The following is a 20140-nucleotide window of genomic DNA, read 5'->3' on the forward strand; positions in this document are numbered from 1 at the left end:
AATTTTCGAAAAATTTTAAACTTTCAAGGTTTATTAATTAAAAAAGAAGCACAAATTAATAGAATTCACATCAGCAGGGATAAATAAAGCACATAATTTTTTTTCAGAGACTGAAAATTATTCACTTGATCAACGTAAAATTTCTGGAATTCTGAACATTAAACATTAAAGCTAAATGTTTCAGGTAAAATGGGTCGTAAGACAATAATATTTCATAATTGATAAAATAAAAGATTTATTATTATCAGATTTTTTGTTTCGAGTTTTTCAATTTTTTTAGTCGAGACTTCGAAATTTGTTTAATTTTTAAAATTATTTCATAACCTTTTTCAATTTCTTTTAAGTGCGATACTTGCTTAAAATTTAGATTTTCGGGAAGAAAAGGGTTTTCTTTTAGAAATTATATTTTAATTTAAAAATTAATTAATTTAACGAGAGTTTTGGTTGCCTTTTCTGTTATTTTGAAGACTTTTGTTGAAGTTTCTGCTTTCATCAGACCATTTAGACGTAAAAAATTTTTTTAGTTGTGACTTTATTTTTTTTTAATTTTCAGAATTATTTTATTATCATCTTAGAACTCTTCTTTTGGAAAAAAATGCTGTTTTACAAAAACGTTCCATCTGAACCAATCCTTGACAGTCTTTATCAGCCCGCTTTTTCTCCACCTTGTCTCTTCCCCGCTTCGCCTTTTCCACTCCGCTAGCTTCACATGATCCGTCTATGTAAGCCCAGACTTTCTAATTGCGCCCATCTAAAATTTCGTGCTCGAATTTTAATAACGCAACAAAAAATCCAATTATTGTAATTGAGGCCCGGTTCCTTCGTGGTATAATTTTCAGAGGTACTCTAGGTGTTCAATTTGCGATAGAGCGCGTATCGACTCCCAGAGATGTCAGCATCCGACGAAGACAGCCCGAACCAGACGCATGCGTTCGGGGATGAAATCACATTTGATAAACGGGGATGTAGCAAGGGGTTACAGCTCCAAGTTAGGCTGTTATATTTGCCATAAATATGACAATAACGACGAGTTAATACGTGCCGATAAGCCGTGTCGACGACGGAAGAGTGCCGAGTCCGCACAAGTGATAATCGATTTTTGTTGCTAAAACACACATAAACAAAGTGTAAACAATTAGTATGCTAGTTGCTAATTTGAGGATATTTGCCGACGATTGTGGTTAAAATGAGTGAAAGCGACTAATTGCTGTGACTTTTTATTAAAAAATGGCCATAAAAGCAAGTGCTTGAGAAGCGAGGGACGATGTTAATTTCTATCTTCCTCTTGGTTGGGGTTTGTTCCAGGATTCCTCTTCTTGTAAGGTAACTTTTGGGGTTTCAACTCGAGTTTGCTTAGTCCTGACAGGAAAGTCATTTTTGACGAGAATCCAAAATTTTCCATTTTTTTTTCGAAATATTTCAACAGCAGCACGTTGGTCGCAAAGCGACATACGCTATAAGCAATACGGTTGTAATTCCGAAGAACGCGAACCCCCATGCACACAAGTCACAGCACATTACACATTTTATAGCACAAAAAATTTCACCGACAGGGAGAATTTTGACGGATTTTTGACATTTTTCGTGAATCGTGGTCACTTTTCAAAGGCGTGATCTGCTTAAAGTTTCAGGATTTGCATTTTTCATGGGGCTATATTTACTTTGCGTACATTGAAATCGACAGGTGGCGGTTTTTTCATACTTTTTTAGGTTTAGAGGGTCGTAAAGTGTGAATGAAAAATTATCACTTGGAGTTCATTCTTGAAATTAATTTCGAAAATAACGCTTTTTTTATTCAGGTTTGTTCAAAAATGTTGATGCGGATTATTAAAGTTAAAACTACATTGTTTACTTTGAAAAAAAAAATTTTAAATCGGTTATCGCTCTTCGAAATCTCGCTTTAACTTTTCTCCACCGACTTCCCCCCATTTAGATTAAAAATAAATAATTCGCGTAGGCACTTTCTTCTCTTTCGGATCGATGCCCACCTTCCTAACACGTCAAATAGAGAAACCACTCCAAGCTATCGCCCCATGTAATTCAAGCTCTTTTAAATCTAGCTCGAGATTTAAGTTTACAGCGGCGTGCTCTGAATCTTTCAGGTCGCAAAGAAGCATGGTCTCAGACAGATTGGAAAACGTAACGCAAACAATTCACCGTCTGCTGGAGGGTTACGACATTCGCCTAAGACCGAATTTTGGAGGTGAGTATCGACCCGGTAAATAAACAATAAAGCTCGAATGGAAATTTGTTTAATCGCAGGCGAGCCACTCTTCGTCGGAATGGATCTGACGATTGCGAGCTTCGACGCGATCTCGGAAGTAAACATGGTTGGTAATGTAAGGTTTTTCCGGTTGTACGTGGGTACGGTGTGTGGTCCCGGACGGAAAAATGTGCGGTGGTCTGAGTCGATAGCGCGGGGCCGGAATTTGGCAAGATAATTCTGTCTTGAGAGCGCAAATTCGCGATTAAAATTTAACGGGGATGCGAATTAATTCCCAATAATACTGGGTAAGGCTGGGGTGGTGGTAATGGAATTAGTGGCGAGTGCGTAAGTTGGGTGAGTTGATTAATAACTGGAAATTTTGTATGGCTAAAATGTCACGTGAATAGTTGAAACTAATAATAAATTTCTGGATACTTTGGAACCTTCTAATTTAAATAATAGAGTTGAGCAAGCTATGAATAGTATCCAGAGTGACAATAATGGCAGCAAAACAAACCCACAAAGAGAATGTTTTTAATAACTTAGGGAAAACGATCTCGGTTGCACTACTACGGAATTTTCAAATAATTCGGGCTGTAATCTTCTTAAGGTTAATGAAAAGAATGACTATGAAACTAAAACACACGAACTTACTTCAAAGACCTTAAATGGAAATAAAAAGCTCTTGGCTTCCATCCCTTGAGAGATTTTGCGACTACAGTTCTTCGAAAATTTCGGCTACTTTTCCAAAATCACCAAAATGAAATACGGCAATTTTTGAAATTTTTGAAAATTCGATTTTTGAATCCGAATATTTTGAAAATCAGTTGGCCACCCAGTTTACCCAAAATCCCCATAAATACTTCTTAAACAAAAATGCCACGATTTTAAGGGAATTTTCCATGATGATAGTCTTCAAACTCTGACCGGAACTATCAACATGCTGTATTTTTGGATTCAGCTCGTCGAAATCTGTTTCTGAGAATTTTTTGAAGATTTTTAGGCAACTTTGCGAAAAGCCGATTTTTTCAATTTGAAAATTTTGACTTTTCTCTGGTACCTTAGAAATTTCTCAAATTAGATTTTTTATTGGTTTCGATAACCTGAAGTTTTTTATGGCTCCAATTTTACGAAAATTCTTCTCATTTTTTTTAAATTGCCAAAATGTATTAATTTTTGAGATATTTTGAAAATTCGAATTTGAAACCGAATAAGTATTTCGAAAATCAGACTTGAAATTATTTTCGCTTATCACATTAATATATACCTGCGTAAATATGGTGCTTTTCCTCATTTTTGACCACCCAGTTTTTCCAAAACTCCTATAAATACTTATTTTTTAAACAAAAATGCCAGGATTTCGACGGAATTTTCGATGATACTATTCAATCTCGGACAAGAACTATCAATCTGTTATATTTTTGGATTCAGCTTGTTGAAATCTATCAATATGCAACATTTTTTCGTTCAGCTGGTCGAAATCTACCTTCCAGATTTTTTTTGGATTTTTTGACAACTTTTCGAAAAACTCAATTTTTCAATTTTTCTCTCCCGTTTAAAATTTTTTGCCTTTTGACGAACATCTTTGAAATTTAGCAAAGGGGAGTTTTTTATTGATTTTGATTCTCTGAAGCTTTTTGCGGCTTCAGTTCTATCAAAATTCTGACCATTATACCAATATCGTCAAAATGAACTATGACAGTTTTTGAGTTATTTTAAAAATTTGACTTTTGAAATCGAATATTTTAAATACAAATTGTCCCATAAAGTTGGGATTAATTGTACTGATCGATGCATAATTCCTGCGTAAACGTGTTTTTTAAAGTAATTTTTGGCTTCTCAATTTTTCCGGAATGGTCTTAAATACCTTTCAAACAAAAATGCCACAAATGCTCCAAAATTTTTGATAATAGTCCTCAATCTTGGTTCAAATCCATCAATATGCCAGATTTCTTCATTCAGCTTGTCGAAATCTACCTTCCAAATTTTTTGTTGTTGGATTTTTAGTTAACTTTTCGAAAAACTCATTTTTCAATTTTTTCTTTCCCGTTTGAAATTTTTGACTTTTTACGAACACTTTTGAATTTTAGTAAAAGTGATTTTTTTGTTGATTTCGATTCTCTGAAGCTTTTTGTTGCTTCAGTTCTACCAAAATTCCTACCATAATACCAATATCGTCAAAATGAATTATGACAATTTTTGAGTTATTTTAAAAAGTTGATTTTTGGAATCGAATATTTCAAAAACTAATTGTCCCATAAAGTTGAGATTAATTTTACTGATCGATGCATAATTCCTGCGTAAACGTGTTTTTTTTAAGTAATTTTTGGTTTCTCAGTTTTTCCGGAATGGTGTTAAATACCTTTTAAACAAAAATGCCACAATTGTTCCATAATTTTGGATAATAGTCCTCAATCTTGGTTCAAATCCATCAATATGCCACATTTTTTCATTCAGCTTGTCGAAATCTACCTTCCAAATTTTGTGTTGTTGGATTTTTAGTTAACTCTTCGAAAAACTGATTTTTTCAATTTTTTCTCTCCCGTTTGAAATTGTTCCCTTTTTTAAGAACACTTTTAAATTTTAGTAAAAGTGATTTTTTTGTCGATTTCGATTCTCTGAAGCTTTTTGCTGCTTCAGTTCTACCAAAATTCCCACCATTATACCAATATCGTCAAAATAAATTATGACAATTTTTGAGTTATTTTAAAAATTTGATTTTTGGAATCGAATATTTCAAAAACAAATTGTCCCATAAAGTTGAGATTAATTGTACTGATCGATGCATAATTCCTGCGTAATCGTGTTTTTTAAGTAATTTTTGGCTTCTCAGTTTTTCCGGAATGGTCTTAACTACCTTCTTAACAAAAATGCCACAATTGCTCCGAAATTTTGGATGATAGCCATCAATCTTGGTTCAAATCTATCAATATGTAACATTTTTTAGTTCAGCTGGTCGAAATCTACCATCTAGATTTTTTTTTCGATTTTTAGACCACTTTTCGAAAAACTCAATTTTTCAATTTTTCTGTCCCGTTTAAGATTTTTACTTTTTTACGAACACCTTCTAAATTTCGCAAAGGGATTTTTTTGTTGACTTGAATTCTCTGAAGCTTTTTGCGGCTTTAGTTCTACCAAAATACCAAAAATTCTTACATTATATCAATATGGTCAAAATGGACTATGACAACTTTTTGGTGTATTTTAAAAATGTAACTTTGGAATCAACTATTTCGAAAATTAATTGTCGTATATAGAGTTGCGATTATTTTTACTGATCGTTGCGCTATTCCTGCGTAAACGTGAAATTTTAAGTAATTTTTGGATTCTCACTTTTTCGGGAATAGCACTAAATACCTTTTAACAAAAATGCCACAATTGTTCCGGAATATCGGATAATAGCTTTCAATTTCAGTTCAAATCCTTTAATATACCACGTTTTTTCATTCATCTCATCGAAATCTACGTTCCAGAATTTTTTTTTTTGGATTTTTAGACAACTTTTCGAAAAATTCAATTTTTCACTTTTTCTTCCCCGTTTGAAATTTTTGGCTTTTTTACGAACACCTTCGAAATTTAGTAAACGGGATTTTTTGTTGATTTCGATTCTCTGAAGCGTTTTGCGGTTTCATATTGACTAAAATTCCTAGCATTATACCATCGTCAAAATAAACTGACAATTTTTCAGTTATTTTAAAAATTTGAATTTGGAATCGAATATTTCAAAAACCAATTGTCTTATAGAGTTGCGATTATTTTTACTGATAGATGCATGATTCATGCGTAAACTTGATTTTTTAAGTAATTTTTGGTTTCTCAGTTTTCTCGGAATGGCACTAAAAACCTTTTAAACAAAAATGCCACAATTGTTCCGGAATTTTGGATAATAGCCTTTAATCTCGGGTCAAATCCATTAATACGCCAGGTTTTTTCATTTATCTCATGGAAATCTACGTTACAGAATTTTGTTTTTGGATTTTTAGACAACTTTTCGAAAAATTCCAATTTTTCAATGTTTCTCCTCAGTTTGAAATTTTTGACTTTATTACAAACACCTCTGAGATGTAGTAAAGAGGATTGTTTTATTAACTTCGATTCTCCGAAGCTTTTTGCTGCTTCAATTCTACCAAAATTCGTACCATTACACCAATATAGTCAAAATAAATGGTGACAATTTTTGAGCTATTTTTAAAAATTTGACTTTAGAATCGAATATTTCGAAAACCAATTTTCCTATAGAGTTGGCATTACTTTTACTGATAGATGCATGATCCCTGAGTAAACGTGATTTGTTAAGCAATTTAGCAATTTTTGACTTCTCAATTTTCCCGGAATGGCGTTAAATATCTTTTTAAGGAAAATGCCACAATTGCTCCAGAATTTTGGACGATAATTCTCAATCTCAGTTCAAAACCATGAATATTCCACGTTTTTTCATTCAGTTCGTCGAAATCTAACTTCCAGTTTTTTTTTTACATTTGTAGACAACTTTTCGAAAAACACACTTTTTCAAATTTTCTCGCCCGTTTGAAATTTTTGGCTTTTTTACGAATATCTTCTAAATTTAGTGAAGAGGATTTCTTGTTGATTTCGATTCTCTGACGCGTTTTGTGGCTTCATATTTACCAAAATTACTAGCATTATACCAAGATCGTCAAAATAAACTGACAATTTTTCAGTTATTTTAAAAATTTGAATTTGGAATCGAATATTTCGAAAATCAATTGTCATATAAAGTTGCGATTATTTTTACTGATAGATGCATGATTCATGCGTAAACTTTATTTTTTAAGTAATTTTTGGCTTCTCGGTTTTCCCGGAATAGCGCCAAATACCTTCTTAACAAAAATGCCACAACTGCTCCAGAATTTTGAACGATAATCCTCAATCTCGGTTCAAAACCACCAATATGCCACGTTTTTTCATTCAGTTCGCCGAAATCCAACTTCCAGATTTTTTTTTTTTTTTTTTGATTTGTAGACAACTTTTTGAAATCTCAATTTTTCAATTTTTCTCCCCAGTTTAAAATTTTTTAGTTATTACGAACACCTTTCAGATTTAGTTTAAAGGATTTTTTGTTGATTTCCATTCTCTCAAGCTTTTTGGGGCTTGAGTTCTACCAAAATTCTTACAATTACATCAATATCGCCAAAATAAACTGTGACAACTTTTGAGTTATTTTAAAAATTTTAATTTGAAACCGAATTTTTGGAAACTAACTGTCCTATAGAGTTGGGATTATTTTTACTGATAGATGCATGATTCCTGCATAAACTTGTTTTTTTAAGTAACTTTTGGCTTCTCAGTTTTCCCGGAATAGCGCTAAATACCTTTCTAACAAAAATGCCACAATTGCTGTGTAATTTTAGATGATATTCCTCAATCTTGGTTCAAATCCATCAGTTGCCATGTTTTCTCGAAATCTACCATTCAAATTTTTTTGTTTTGACTTTTAGACAACTTTTCGAAAAACTAAATTTTTCAATTTTGTTTTCCCGTTTGAAATTTTTGACTTTTTTACGAACACTTTTGAAATTTAGCAAAGAGAACTTTTTTGTTGATTTAGATTCTCTGAAGCTTTTCGCGGCTTCATTTCGACCAAAATTCTAACCAATATACCAATATCATCAAAATGTACTATGACAATTTTTGAGTTATTTTAAAAATTCGACTTTGGAATCGAATATTTCGAAAACAAATTGTCCTAAAAAGTTGAGATTAATTTTACTGATCGATGTATCATTCCTGCGTAAACGTGATTTTTTTTAAGTAATTTTTGGCTTCTCAATTTCTCCGAAATAGCGTTACAACATATCAATTTTTAACAAAAACGCCAATTAGTCAGGAATTTTCCATCATAGTTCTCAATTTTGGTTCAGCACCATCAACATGCTACATTTTTGGAATCAGCTCGTCTAAATCTATCTCCCAGATTTGTTTGTGGACTTTTAGGCGGCCGCGCAAAAAGCTCAATTAAAATGTTTCAGAATGTAATTAATAACTTAGGGAAAACCATCTCCATCGCATTATTAAGGAGTTGAATTTATCTACTATTTCGGATGCATCGTTCCTGCGTAAACGTGATTTTTTAAGTAATTTTAAGCTAGTTTATCACAATTTTGTTTTTAATTTCGTATAAATTTGTAAACAACTGTTAACAATTCGAAATTTTACCTTTTTGAAATTCAGTAACTCTCAAATCCAATATAAAGTAAAGAAGTTTAGTCTCATATGACCTACTTATAAAAATATATAGAATCATTTTGACCTATTTTAAAACAGTTTTATTTGCTTTCTTTAAAATATCGTTTTTTGACTTTCGTGAGACTTCTCGAAGTAAAAAAATCGAAAACCCCAAACTGCGAGTAGCAAAAATTCTTTCCACCCCCTCCCTACGTCGCTCAAGTCTGAAAACTTGCCCCCGGCCTCCCCCGCCCCTAATCGTCTTTTCGCCATCGATTCGCATCTAATGACCTGATGTAATCAAGCATTCAGCTCATAGGTTATAGATTTTCTTGCAGCATCACTTAAGCGCTCCGTCAATCCCCGAAACACGGCCTTAATTAAAACGCGTCCATGCAAAATCACGTCCTCCCCGAAGCTCCTAATCTCGCGAAAAAACGGAAATGAAAGTCGCCCATTTCCAGGACTACACCATAACGATGTATCTGAACCAATATTGGAAGGACGAGCGGCTAGCCTTCAGCAACGAGGAGGAGATCCTCACCCTCTCGGGCGACTTCGCCGAGAAAATCTGGGTGCCAGACACGTTCTTCGCCAACGACAAAAACAGGTTCGGCTAAGTGGGGAGCGTTGTCGTGGTGTGAAAAGCTTTTTCGCAGCTTCCTGCACGACGTCACCGAGAGGAACAAGCTGGTGCGACTCAACGGAGACGGCGCCATCACGTACGGGATGCGCTTCACCACCACGTTGGCGTGCATGATGGACCTCCACTACTACCCCCTGGACTCGCAGAACTGCACGGTGGAGATCGAGAGCTGTGAGATCGTGGAAATTCGCGATTGGGATAATTTTTCCGGTTTTCCAGATGGCTACACCGTGCTCGACGTCTTGATGTACTGGAAAGACACCCCCGTGCGGGGGGTGGAGGAGGCCGAGCTGCCCCAGTTCACGATCATCGGATACGAGACGAACGACAGAAAAGAAAGGCTGGCGACCGGAATCTATCAGCGGCTGTCCTTATCTTTCAAGCTCCAGAGGAACATCGGATATTTCGTCTTTCAAACATATCTCCCCAGCATTCTTATTGTGATGTTATCCTGGGTTTCCTTCTGGATAAATCACGAGGCGACGAGCGCCAGAGTCGCCCTAGGTGGGTGGTGGGCTGCGGGTGGGGAGAGTACGTTTTTTGGTTTTAGGTATTACGACGGTGTTGACGATGACGACGATCAGCACGGGGGTGAGGAGCTCCTTGCCGAGGATCAGCTACGTCAAAGCGATCGATATTTATCTCGTGATGTGTTTTGTGTTCGTCTTCGCGGCGCTGCTGGAGTACGCCGCAGTTAATTACACGTACTGGGGCGCCAGGGCGAAGAAGAAGAGTAAAAAATCAAAAGATGTCGAGGAGAAAAAGTCGAGTAAGGGAGTTTTTTTTTTATGATTTTCTACTCGTAGTTACAACGGCAAGTAATACAAATTCTCTAAATTGTGAATATTTTGGTCCCTGAACATTTCTATTGTCATTATTGCCAGAATCTATTTGTATATTTTGCATACAATTTTTTATAAAACTCGTCCTCTAATTCTTGTTATCTCGATGTGACTTTTGACCTCTTTCGTCCGCTGTAATCGAGTTCATCCGACGACTGGCTACTTTTATGTTTCCTCGACGTTTTTTCAACTTTAGATTTCCCAATTTTTCGATTTTTCAAATCCCCGTTTTTCGATTTTTCAAATTTTGGATTCTTCAATTTCTAGATTCTTCAGACTTTCGATTTTTCGATTTTTTATTTTTCGATTTTTCTATTATTCAATTTTTGATATTACTAAGGTTTTGATTTTTCGGTTTCTCAATTTCTCGATTAAGCGTTTTTTCTGTTTTTCAACATTTCGATTTCTAGATTTTTCGATTTATCAGTTTTCCAATTCTTCGATGTTTCAATTTTTCTACTTTCTAAATTTTCGATTTTTCGACTTTGATTTGTCGACTATTCGATTTCTCGATTTTTCAGTTTTTCGATGTTTCAATGTTAGGAATTTCTAATTCATCGATTCTTTAATTATTCTATTTTTCAGTTTTTCGATTTTTCAATTTTACGATTTTTGCTTTTTGGATTTTTGCATTTTTCGATTTTTTGATGGTTCTGTTTCTAGATTTCTCGATTCTTCAATTTTTTTTCGGATTTTCGATTTCTCAGTTATTCGATTTTTGTTATTTTTCGACTTTTCGATTCCTAGATTTTTCGATTTTTCAGTTTTTCAATTCTTCGATGTTTCAATTTTTCTATTTTCTAAATTTTTGATTTTTCGACTTTGATTTGTCGACTTTTCGATTTCTCGATTTTTCAGTTTTTCGATGTTTCAGTTTTAGGAATTTCTAGTTCATCGATTCTTCAAAATCCTATTTTTCAGATTTTTGATTTTTTAATTTTACGATTTTTGCTTTTTGGATTTTTCAATTTTTCGATTTTTTGATATTTCGATTTCTCAATTTTTCAGTTTTTCGATGTGTCAGTTTTAGGAATTTCTGACTCATTCGATTCAAATATTCTATTTTTCAGATTTTCGTTTCTTAAATTTTTCGATTTTTACTTTTTGGATTTTTCAATTTTTCCATTTTTTAATTTTGATTTTTCAATGTTTCGGATTTTTTTATTCTTCATTTTCCCAATTTTCGATTTTTTAATTATTTGATTTTTGTTATTTTTCGACTTTTCTATTTCTATATTTTTTGACTTTTTAGTTTTTCAATTCTTCGATTTTTCAATTTTTCGATTTTTCAGTTATAGGATTTTTCAATTCCTGGATTCTTCAATTATCATTATTCGGTTTTTTGACTTTTCAATTTTTAATTTTTCGGTTTCTCGATTTTTGCTTTCAGATTTTTTAATTTTTCGTTTTTGCTTTTTAGATTTTTCAATGTTTAAGTTTTTATTTTTCAATTTTTTGATTTTTTGATGTTTCAATTTCTTAATTTTTCAATTTTTCAATTTTTTTAGATTTTTCAATTTCTTGATTTTTCAGTTTTTCAATACTTATTTCTATTTTTCAATTTATTGAATCAATTCAGTTTTTTATGCGTCGATTTCTCGTTCTTTCGAATTTTCGACTTCCCAGTTTTAGATTTTTAATTTCTAAAATTTTTCATTTTTCGTTTTTTCAATTTTTCGATTTGATTTCTCTATTTTGAATTTTAAAATTTTTTAGTTTTTAAGTTTTCAAATTTTTGATTTTAGGCTAATTCGATTTCTCAATTTTTCGATTTTTCGACTTTTCGGTTTCTCGATCTTTTAGTGTTTCGTTTCCCGATTTTCAAGTTTTCGTTATTTCGATTTCTTAGTTTTTCGATTTTTTGACTTTTCGTATTTTCGATTTTTCGTTTTTCCAATTTTTCAATTTTTCGATGTTCGAATTTTTCGATTTCATAAATTTTTCGTCATTTCAGTTTTTGAGTTTTTCAATTTCTCGATTTTCCAGTCCAGATTTTCAATTTTTCGATTTTTCAATTTCTCGATTTTTCAATTTTTTCGACTTTTTAGCTTTTTGATTCTTCGTTTTTCCAATTTTTCATTTTATCAATTTTCTTACTTTTCGATTTCCCGAATTTTCGTCATTTCAGTTTTGGAATTTTCCAATTTTTCAAATTTTTCTGTGTTCAATTTTTAATTTTTTAAAATCTACGATTTTTCGATTTATCTTTTTTTTTATTTTAAATTTTTTAATTTTCCGATTTATAACTTTTCTATTTTGAATTATTTTGATTTTACAATTTTTCGATTTTTCAACTTCTCTACTTTGAAATTTTTTTATTTCTCGATCTCTTGATGTTTCTTTTACCGATGTTTCAGTTTTTCATTTTTTTTTTTTTGATATTCCGATTGTTCGGTTTTTCAGTTTTTCGGTTTTTAAAATTTCTGATCTTCCGTTTTTTCAATTTTTCCATTTTTTTATTAAAAATTTTTAAATTTTTCAATATTTAACTTTTCAAATTTGAGCTACTTCGATTTCTGTTTTTTGATTTTTTGATTTCTCTGTTTTTAGGTTTTTCGGATTTTAGATTTTTCGTTTTTCCAATTTTTCGCATTTTTCGATGTTCGGATTTTTTGATTTCCCAATTTTTCGTTATTTCAGTTTTGGAGATTTCAATTCCTCGACTTTTCAGTTTTTCGATTTTTTAATTTTCTGATTTTTCAAATCTTTAATATTTTAAATTCTGGGCTATTTAAATTTTTCAATTTTTCGATTTTTCGACTTTCCGTATCTCGATCTTTTTATATTTCGTTTGCCGATTATTTAGTTCGGTTTGTCAATTTCTCGATATTTCAATTCTTGGTTTTTCGATTTTTCGACTTTTCTGCTTCTCGATTTTTCGCTTTTCCAATTTTTTCTTATTTTTATTTTGGAATTTTTCAATTTTTCGATTTTTCAATTTAACTATTTATCAATTTTTTAGTATTTTAAATTTTGGATTTTTCGATTTTTAAACTTTATTTTTCAGTATTTCCATTTTTCAAGTTTTTGATTTTTCGGTTTCTCGATTTTTAGTTTAGTGTTAACAGCTATAAAAAACCTAAATATGGACGGTGGCGCTACTTTGAAACATATTAATGGATACATTTTTTATTTTTCGACATTTTTATTTTTCAATTTGTCGAATTTTTAAATTTTTTATTTTTCAGTTCATTGACTTTCCAGTTTTTTTGAATTTTTAAATATTACATTTTTCGATTTTGCAATTTCTTGACAACTCGGTTTATCGAATTGTACACTTTTTAGACTTTTTGATTTTTGGATTTCTCAATTTTTCAAGTTTTCGATTTCAATTTTGAAAACTTTTCAATTTGTGTATATTTCAAATTTTCGATTTTTTAATTTTTCGAATTTTTGATGTTTCGGTTGCTAGATCTTTGGATTTTTCGACTTTTGGAATTTCCATTTTTAATTTCATTTATTGTTTTTTTTTTTAATTTTATATTCTTCGATTCTTCAATTTCTTAACATTTTTTATCGAATTTTAAACTTTTAGACTTTGTGATTTTTAGATTTCTCGATTTTTCAGTTTTTCAACATTTCAATTTGAAAATTTTTCAATTTCTAGATTTTTCAGTTTTTCGACATTTCAATTTTTCAAATTTTTGATATTTCATTTACTAGATCTTTCAATTTTTCGACTTTTGGATTTTCCATTTTTCAATTTTTCAATTTTTTAATTTTTTAAATTTTACATTTTTCTATTTTTCAATTTCATGATTTCTGTTTATCGAACTGTAAACCTTTTGAAATTTTTTCTTTATAGATTTTCCGATTTTTCAAATTTTCGAATTCTCAGTGCTTCAACATTTCAATTTTGGGAATTTTTCATTTTGGGTTTTTTTCAATTTTTCGATATTTTCATTTTTCAAATTTTTGCTGTTTCGATTGCTAGATCTTTCGATTTTTCGATTTCTGGACTTTTTAATTTTTGATTTTTAAATTTCAAAATTTTCAGTTTTTCGATTTTTTATGTTACTCATTTTTTCAGTTTTGTGGTACTTATTTCTAGTTTACAATTTTTCGAATCATTAATTTACAGATTTTTCAGTTTTTTGACGTTTCGACTTCTCGGTTTTAGATTTTTCTGTTTTTCAATTTTAAGATTGATCGATTTTTTTTTGTTTATTTTAAATTTTAAAAAGTTTCTACTTTTAACTTCTCGACTTTTCAATTTCTGGATTTCTTGTTTCGTTTCTCGATCTTTTAGTTTATGAAATTTTCGTTATTTCTACATCTCGGTTTATCGAATTTTAAACTTTTTAGAATTAATGATTTTTAAATTTCTAGATTTTTCAAGTTTTTGATGTCTCTCTAAGTTTTTCAACATTTCAATTTTGGGACTTTTTCAATTTCTGGATTTTTCAGTTGTTCGATATTTTAATTTTTAAAATTTTTCATGTTTCGATTGATATATCTTTCAATTTTTTGACTTTTGGGATTTCTATTTTTCGATTTTTAAAATTTTTGAGCTTTCCTTTTTTCAATTTTTAGAGTTTTAAATGTTTCGATTTTTCATTATTAAAAATGTCCTAGAATTTTCCCAATTCATAATCAACTAGCTTTTCTTCTAACACCAATTCTATCTCTTCAATGGAACTTTTTAAAAATATGGCCTTTAATTCTCGAATTTCCAAAAATTACCTTTTTTCTTCAATTTCAACTCTACATTTTCTTCCAATTTTTGAAAAAAGTTTATAACCTTCTTGAAAGTGAAAAAATAGATTTCATCTATAAATTCGTACTTCCGTCTAGAGTGAAAATATTTTGAGAGGAACACATCAATGACGAAACTGCATTGGCCTACGGATTCAAGAAAAAAGTGATCAATGTTTTAATTGTCAAAATTCTAACGTTTCGCACAGATAAATCTGAGAATGTTTTGAGACAGTATTCAAGCGAAATAATAGTCAAATGTTCTTCTCATACTATTTTCACTCTATTTATAACGCACAGCACTCTCATATAAACTCCTCCATAGTTTGTCAACCTTTCGCTTAATCGTGTCTTCCACCTCGCCAATCGCAAGTAATTAAACCTTTAATGCACTCAGCTAATCGGACATTAACATTTAATTTTTTCTCCCACACTGGTTATAAATAAAATCCCTATTTTTGGGTATTTTATTAGATTTTTTGTGTCTCTCAGGTGAGAGCACTGCACTTCTTTAGTAACTGTCATTTTAATTGGTTCTGGGTTGGTGCCTCTGGAACGCTCGATGATGGCAAAGTGCCACCACCTCAAATAATGCGACTTAATTAATCAACCAGCAGGTGCACTTTAACTTTAGTTCCAAAACAAAAAACCCTATACTACAAGTCACCAATTATTTCCAGCGACCAAATCCTCCGAGCAACCCTTCACCACCGAAGACATAATCGAGCTTCAGGACGTCCGGATGAGCCCGATCGCCTCCATCAGGAACCGCCACAACTCCAAATCCCACGTCTGCGACCTAGACTCGTCCAAGTTCCCCCCCAGCTTCCGGATTTCGCGATCTTCCGGCTACACCTACAACTACCGGACTTCGGCGGGCTTGAGGCTTCGAGGGTCAAAAGGTTCCTTTCCGCCCTTCACTGACCCCGTTTAACCGAACTCGTTCCAGGCAACTCGGTGCACCGACCCAAGGTGCTGCACGCCATCCGGCGCGGCGCCCTGGTGCTCAAGGCCTCCATGCCGAAGATCAAGGACGTCAACGTCATCGACAAGTACTCGAGGATCGTGTTTCCGGTCACCTTCTTGCTGTTCAACGCTGGCTACTGGCTGTTCTACTTTTTCGAGTGACGCTCGTTTTTCTGCGGGGTGTAGGCTCGGAAAAGACTTCGAACTCGCGCAGAGGTTGAGTGGGGGGCGATTTTGTCTTTTCGGGGTTTTGGGAACGAACTTGTACATAGACCAAACTTAGGGATAGGAGTTCTGTGGATCACTGTAGAGTAATACTGTAAGAATAGGTGGTGTAGGTTACGACGGTGTAAATTCAGTACAGTTCGATGTTCTAGTAATACGATATCGTCTCACATTGTCAAAATCGTGATCGTTTCGTTCTCAAGTAATCGTATACGAAGCATTTTTTAAATAGGAACCCCATTACAAGACCGACCAACTCGCATTGGCTGATGATTTCTTGTCGTGCGTAGCCCCGGACGAATTTACTTACTTATAATGTAAATATAAATAAAGCAGCTTGTAGATATCTGTTTAAAATTTATGAATCCAGCAATAAAGACATTACAGTATCTTGTGTCTATTTGCAAATTTATCGGGCTCATCCATTAAACAGGAGTTCGGGGAATTAGGTTGGTCTTTAATTCAGTGAACTATTTTGATAAATCTCACGCCAAAATTAAACTCGAGAGCAATAAAGATCGAGTTAAGGCATCTCGGCTGGTAGTTCAGGAGGAGAAACATCTGAAAAGTTGGGAACTAAAAATAGGTGATAAATAGTGTCGCGTGACAAGGTTTGCCTAGCCGGCGTAGGGGAGATGGGGCCCGGAAGCGACCATGGACCACGTATTACAGCTGTCAAAAAAAATTACACCACTTACAATTGGTTCCAGAAGTTCTGAAGATTCTTTTCAAAAATTGAATGTTAATCATTTAATTCCTGAAACTGTAATGTAAAAAAATAAGAACAAAGAAGTAGATTAAAAGTAAACAGATACTTACAATTTTTAATTTAGGTTAATTTTGAAAAATGAAATATATCATTGAAGGAGAACAATCAGAAAAATGACTCAAAAGTATAAAAATACTGTGAACACTGGCGATTTTTGGAAAAAAAGCAAAATTGAATAACAATTTTCGGATATTTCAGTTTTTCAATTTTCCGGTTTTTGATGTTTCAAAAATGTTTGATTTTTTCCTTTTCTCAATTTCTCTATAAATCGATTGTTTGAATTTTCGAATTTTCGATTTCCCCAGTTTTCATTTTTGTCATTTTTCGACTTTCCGATTTCTCGATTTCCCAATTTTTCATGTTTCGGTTCTAGGATTTTTCAATTTTGGGATTTTTAGATATTTCGATTTTTTGATGTTTTGATTTCCACATTTTTCAATTTTTCTACATTTTAATTTTTCGTTCTTTTTTTTTAATTTTTGATATTTCAATTTTAACACTTCTGACTTTTAGAACTTTCACTTTTTTGACGTTTCGATTTCTCGATCTTTCACATTTTAGTTTGGGGATTTTTCAATTTGTCCGTTCTTCAGTTTCTCCATTTTTCGAGTTTTCGATTTCTCGTTTTTTTTGTTTTTTGATTTCTCAATTATCCGATATTTCAGTTTTACAATTTTTCAATTTCTCGATTCTTCGATTTTTCAGTTTTTTAACTTTTTGATGTTCTGATTTCTAAATTTTCCAATTTTTTCGATTCTTTAATTTTTTGACAACTTAATTTTTCGATTTTTTAAATTTTAGTTATTTGATTTCTCGAGTTTTCGATTTTTCAGAACTTTAGTTTTTCTATTGATTTTTAGATTTTAGTTTTTTACTTTTTTGATGCTTCGATTTCTCTATCTTTCAATTTTTCGACTTGTTGTAATTAGATTTTTCAGTTTGTCAATTTTTCGACATTTTAGTTTGCGAATTTTTCAATTTTTCCGATTCTTCAATTTCTCAATTTTTCGAATTCTCAGTTTTTCGATTTTTATATTTTTCGATTTCTCAATTTTCCGATATTTCAGTTTTACGATTTAAATGTTTCGATTCTTCGAATTTTTTGACTTTTCAATATTTCAATTTTTGGCGTTTCGAAATTTTCGATTTTTCCTTTTCTCAATTTCTCTATTAATCGATTCCTTGATTTTTCGACTTTTCAATTTGCCGATTTTTCGACTTTTTAATTTTTTTACATTCCGATTTCTCAATTTTTGATTTCTGAAGTTTTCGATGTTTCGGTTTTAGAATTTTTCAATTTTGGAAGTTTTCAATTTTATTTTGATTATTCAATTTTTCCATTCTTCAATTTGTCGATATTGAAATTTTTCGTTTAAAAAAAAACATTTCGATTTTTCAGTAATTCAATTTTTTGAATTTTTGAATTTTGATGTTTGGATTTCCAACTCTTTCGATTTTTCGACTTCTCGCTTTTAGATTTTTCCGTTTTTCAATTATTCGATTTTAAAAATTATTGATTTTCCAATTTTTCGATTTTCAGTTTTCCGATTTTCTAATGCTTCTATTTCTCGATTTATCGAGATTTCGATGTTTCGATTTATCGTTTTCTTTAAGTTTAAATGTTCCAATTTAAAAATTTTCAATTTCACAATTTTTCGACACTTTTGGGATTTTTCAATTTCTCGATGTTTTGGTTTTTCGATTCTTCAATTTATCGATTTTTCAATTTTTCAATTTCTCGGTTTCTGGTTTTTCTGATTTTTTAGATTTTCGATTTTTTCCATTTTATATTTTACCATTTTTTGATATTTCGAATCCACGAGTTTAAACTTTTTAATACATATTTCAATTTTTCGAATTTTCAAGTTTTCGATGTTTCGTTTTTCAGTTTTCCGATTTTTCAATTTTTTGATTTCTTAATTTATCGAAATTTCTAAGTTTCGATTTATCGTTTTTTTAACTTTCAGTGTGCCAATTTAAAATTTTCTGATTTTCGATTTTTTGATTTTTCGATTTCTCGATTTTTGATATTTCCATTTCTCGATATTTCAAATTTTCAAGTCCGATTTCTCAATTTTTCGACATTTCAGTTTTGAAATTTTCAATTTTTGGTATTTTCGTTTGTGAATTTTTCGATTTTGTCGATCTTCAGTTCCTCAATTGTTCGAATTTTAGATTTTTCGATTTTTTTATTTTTTGATTTCCCAAATTTTCGATATTTCAGTTTTCCGATTTTTCAATTTTTTTATTCTTCAATTTGTTCTTCTTCAATTTTTCGATTCTTCAATTTTTCGACTTTTTTGATGATTTGATTACTCGATATTTTAATTTGGAAATTTTCAAATTGTCGATCTTCAATGACTCGATTTTTCGTATTTTCGATTTTTGGGTTTTTTATTTTTCGATTTTTCAAATTTTTCCGATATTTTGAGTTTAACGATATTTCAATTTTTTTTCATCAATTTTTCGAATCTTCAGTTTTTCGTTTTTTCAATTTTTTAATTTTTGTCTTTTCGAAATTTTCGAATATTTCAGTTGAATTTTTTTTCTACTTTCCAATTTTTCGATTCTTCAATTTTTCAACAATTAGTTTTTCATTTTTTTTAAATTTTAGGCATTTAGATTTGTTTATTTTTGGATTTTTCAGTATTTCAATTTTTTTCATTTTTCAATGTTTCGAATTTTTAAATTTTATTTTTTCACTTTTTTGTTTTTTCTTCATTTAAAAAATTTTTTATTTTTTAATTTTACAGTTTTTCGGTTTTTAAATTTTTGGATTTTCGGTCTTTCGATTTTTCAGTGTTCGATTCCTCGATATACTGAGATGTCAATGTTTCGATTTTTCAATTTTTAGATTTATCGTTTTTTTTAAGTTTAAATGTTGAAATTTAAAATTTTTAACTTTTCGACTTCTCGTTTTCTCCATATTTTGATGCTTCGATTTCTCCAAATGTCAAATTTTCAATTTCGATTTCTTGGTTTTTCGATTTTTCGGCATTTTAGTTTTGGGATTTTCGATTTTTCGATATTTTAATTTGGGAATTTTTCAGTGTGTCCATCTTCAATTTCTCGAATTTTCGAATTCTTTATTTTTCAATTTTCCAAATTTTTGACATTTCAGTTTTACGATTTTTCAATTTTTTGATTCTTCAATTTTTTTTCAATTTTTTGAAACTTCAGTTTTTACCTTTTCGAAGTTTTCGATTATCTCATTTCTCAATTTCTCGATTAATCGATTTTTTTATTTTTTGATTTTGCGATTTTTCGAGTTTTTGATTTTTCTACTTTCCAATTTTTCGATTTATCAATTTTTCCATTCTTCAATTTTTCAACAATTAAGTTGTTCCTTTTTTTTTAATTTTCGACATTTAGATTTCTCTGTTTTTCGATCTTTCAGTATTTAAATTTTTTCCACTTTTCAATGTTTCGAATTTTTAAATTTTATTTTTTCAATTTTTAAATTTTCAATTTTCCGATTTTTCAGTTTTTCGATTCCTCGATATATTGAGATTTTGATGTGTCGATTGTTCAAATTTTCGATTTATCGTTTTTTTTTAACTTTATATGTTCAAATTTAAAATTTTTCGACTTCTCTCAATTTCCCAAAT

The 20140-nt window shown here is 31.0% G+C and overlaps 1 protein-coding gene across 2 annotated transcripts; it reads left to right on the forward strand.

Moving 5' to 3' along the window:
• The first annotated feature begins 918 nt into the window (after nt 1-918).
• Nucleotides 919-16144, forward strand: LOC135132964 (gamma-aminobutyric acid receptor subunit beta-like). 2 transcript variants are annotated; one of them, XM_064061215.1, is made up of 9 exons: nt 919-1323; nt 2103-2203; nt 2263-2330; nt 8854-8999; nt 9049-9206; nt 9255-9539; nt 9586-9804; nt 15253-15474; nt 15522-16144. In XM_064061215.1, exons 1-9 carry the CDS (start codon nt 1265-1267, stop codon nt 15698-15700), a joined length of 1437 nt encoding a protein of 478 aa, XP_063917285.1. In that variant the 5' UTR covers nt 919-1264; the 3' UTR covers nt 15701-16144. The 2 variants fall into 2 exon arrangements, with proteins under 2 accessions (XP_063917285.1, XP_063917359.1); XM_064061289.1 differs by lacking the exons at nt 919-1323; nt 2263-2330 and having other exon boundaries at nt 2115-2203.
• Nucleotides 16145-20140: the final 3996 nt, after the last annotated feature.

The sequence above is a fragment of the Zophobas morio genome, unplaced genomic scaffold, assembly GCF_036711695.1.
Source record: "Zophobas morio isolate AGI-343-1 ecotype UQ-CSIRO unplaced genomic scaffold, CSIRO_AGI_Zmor_V1 ptg000002l, whole genome shotgun sequence".
Lineage (NCBI taxonomy): Eukaryota > Metazoa > Arthropoda > Insecta > Coleoptera > Tenebrionidae > Zophobas > Zophobas morio.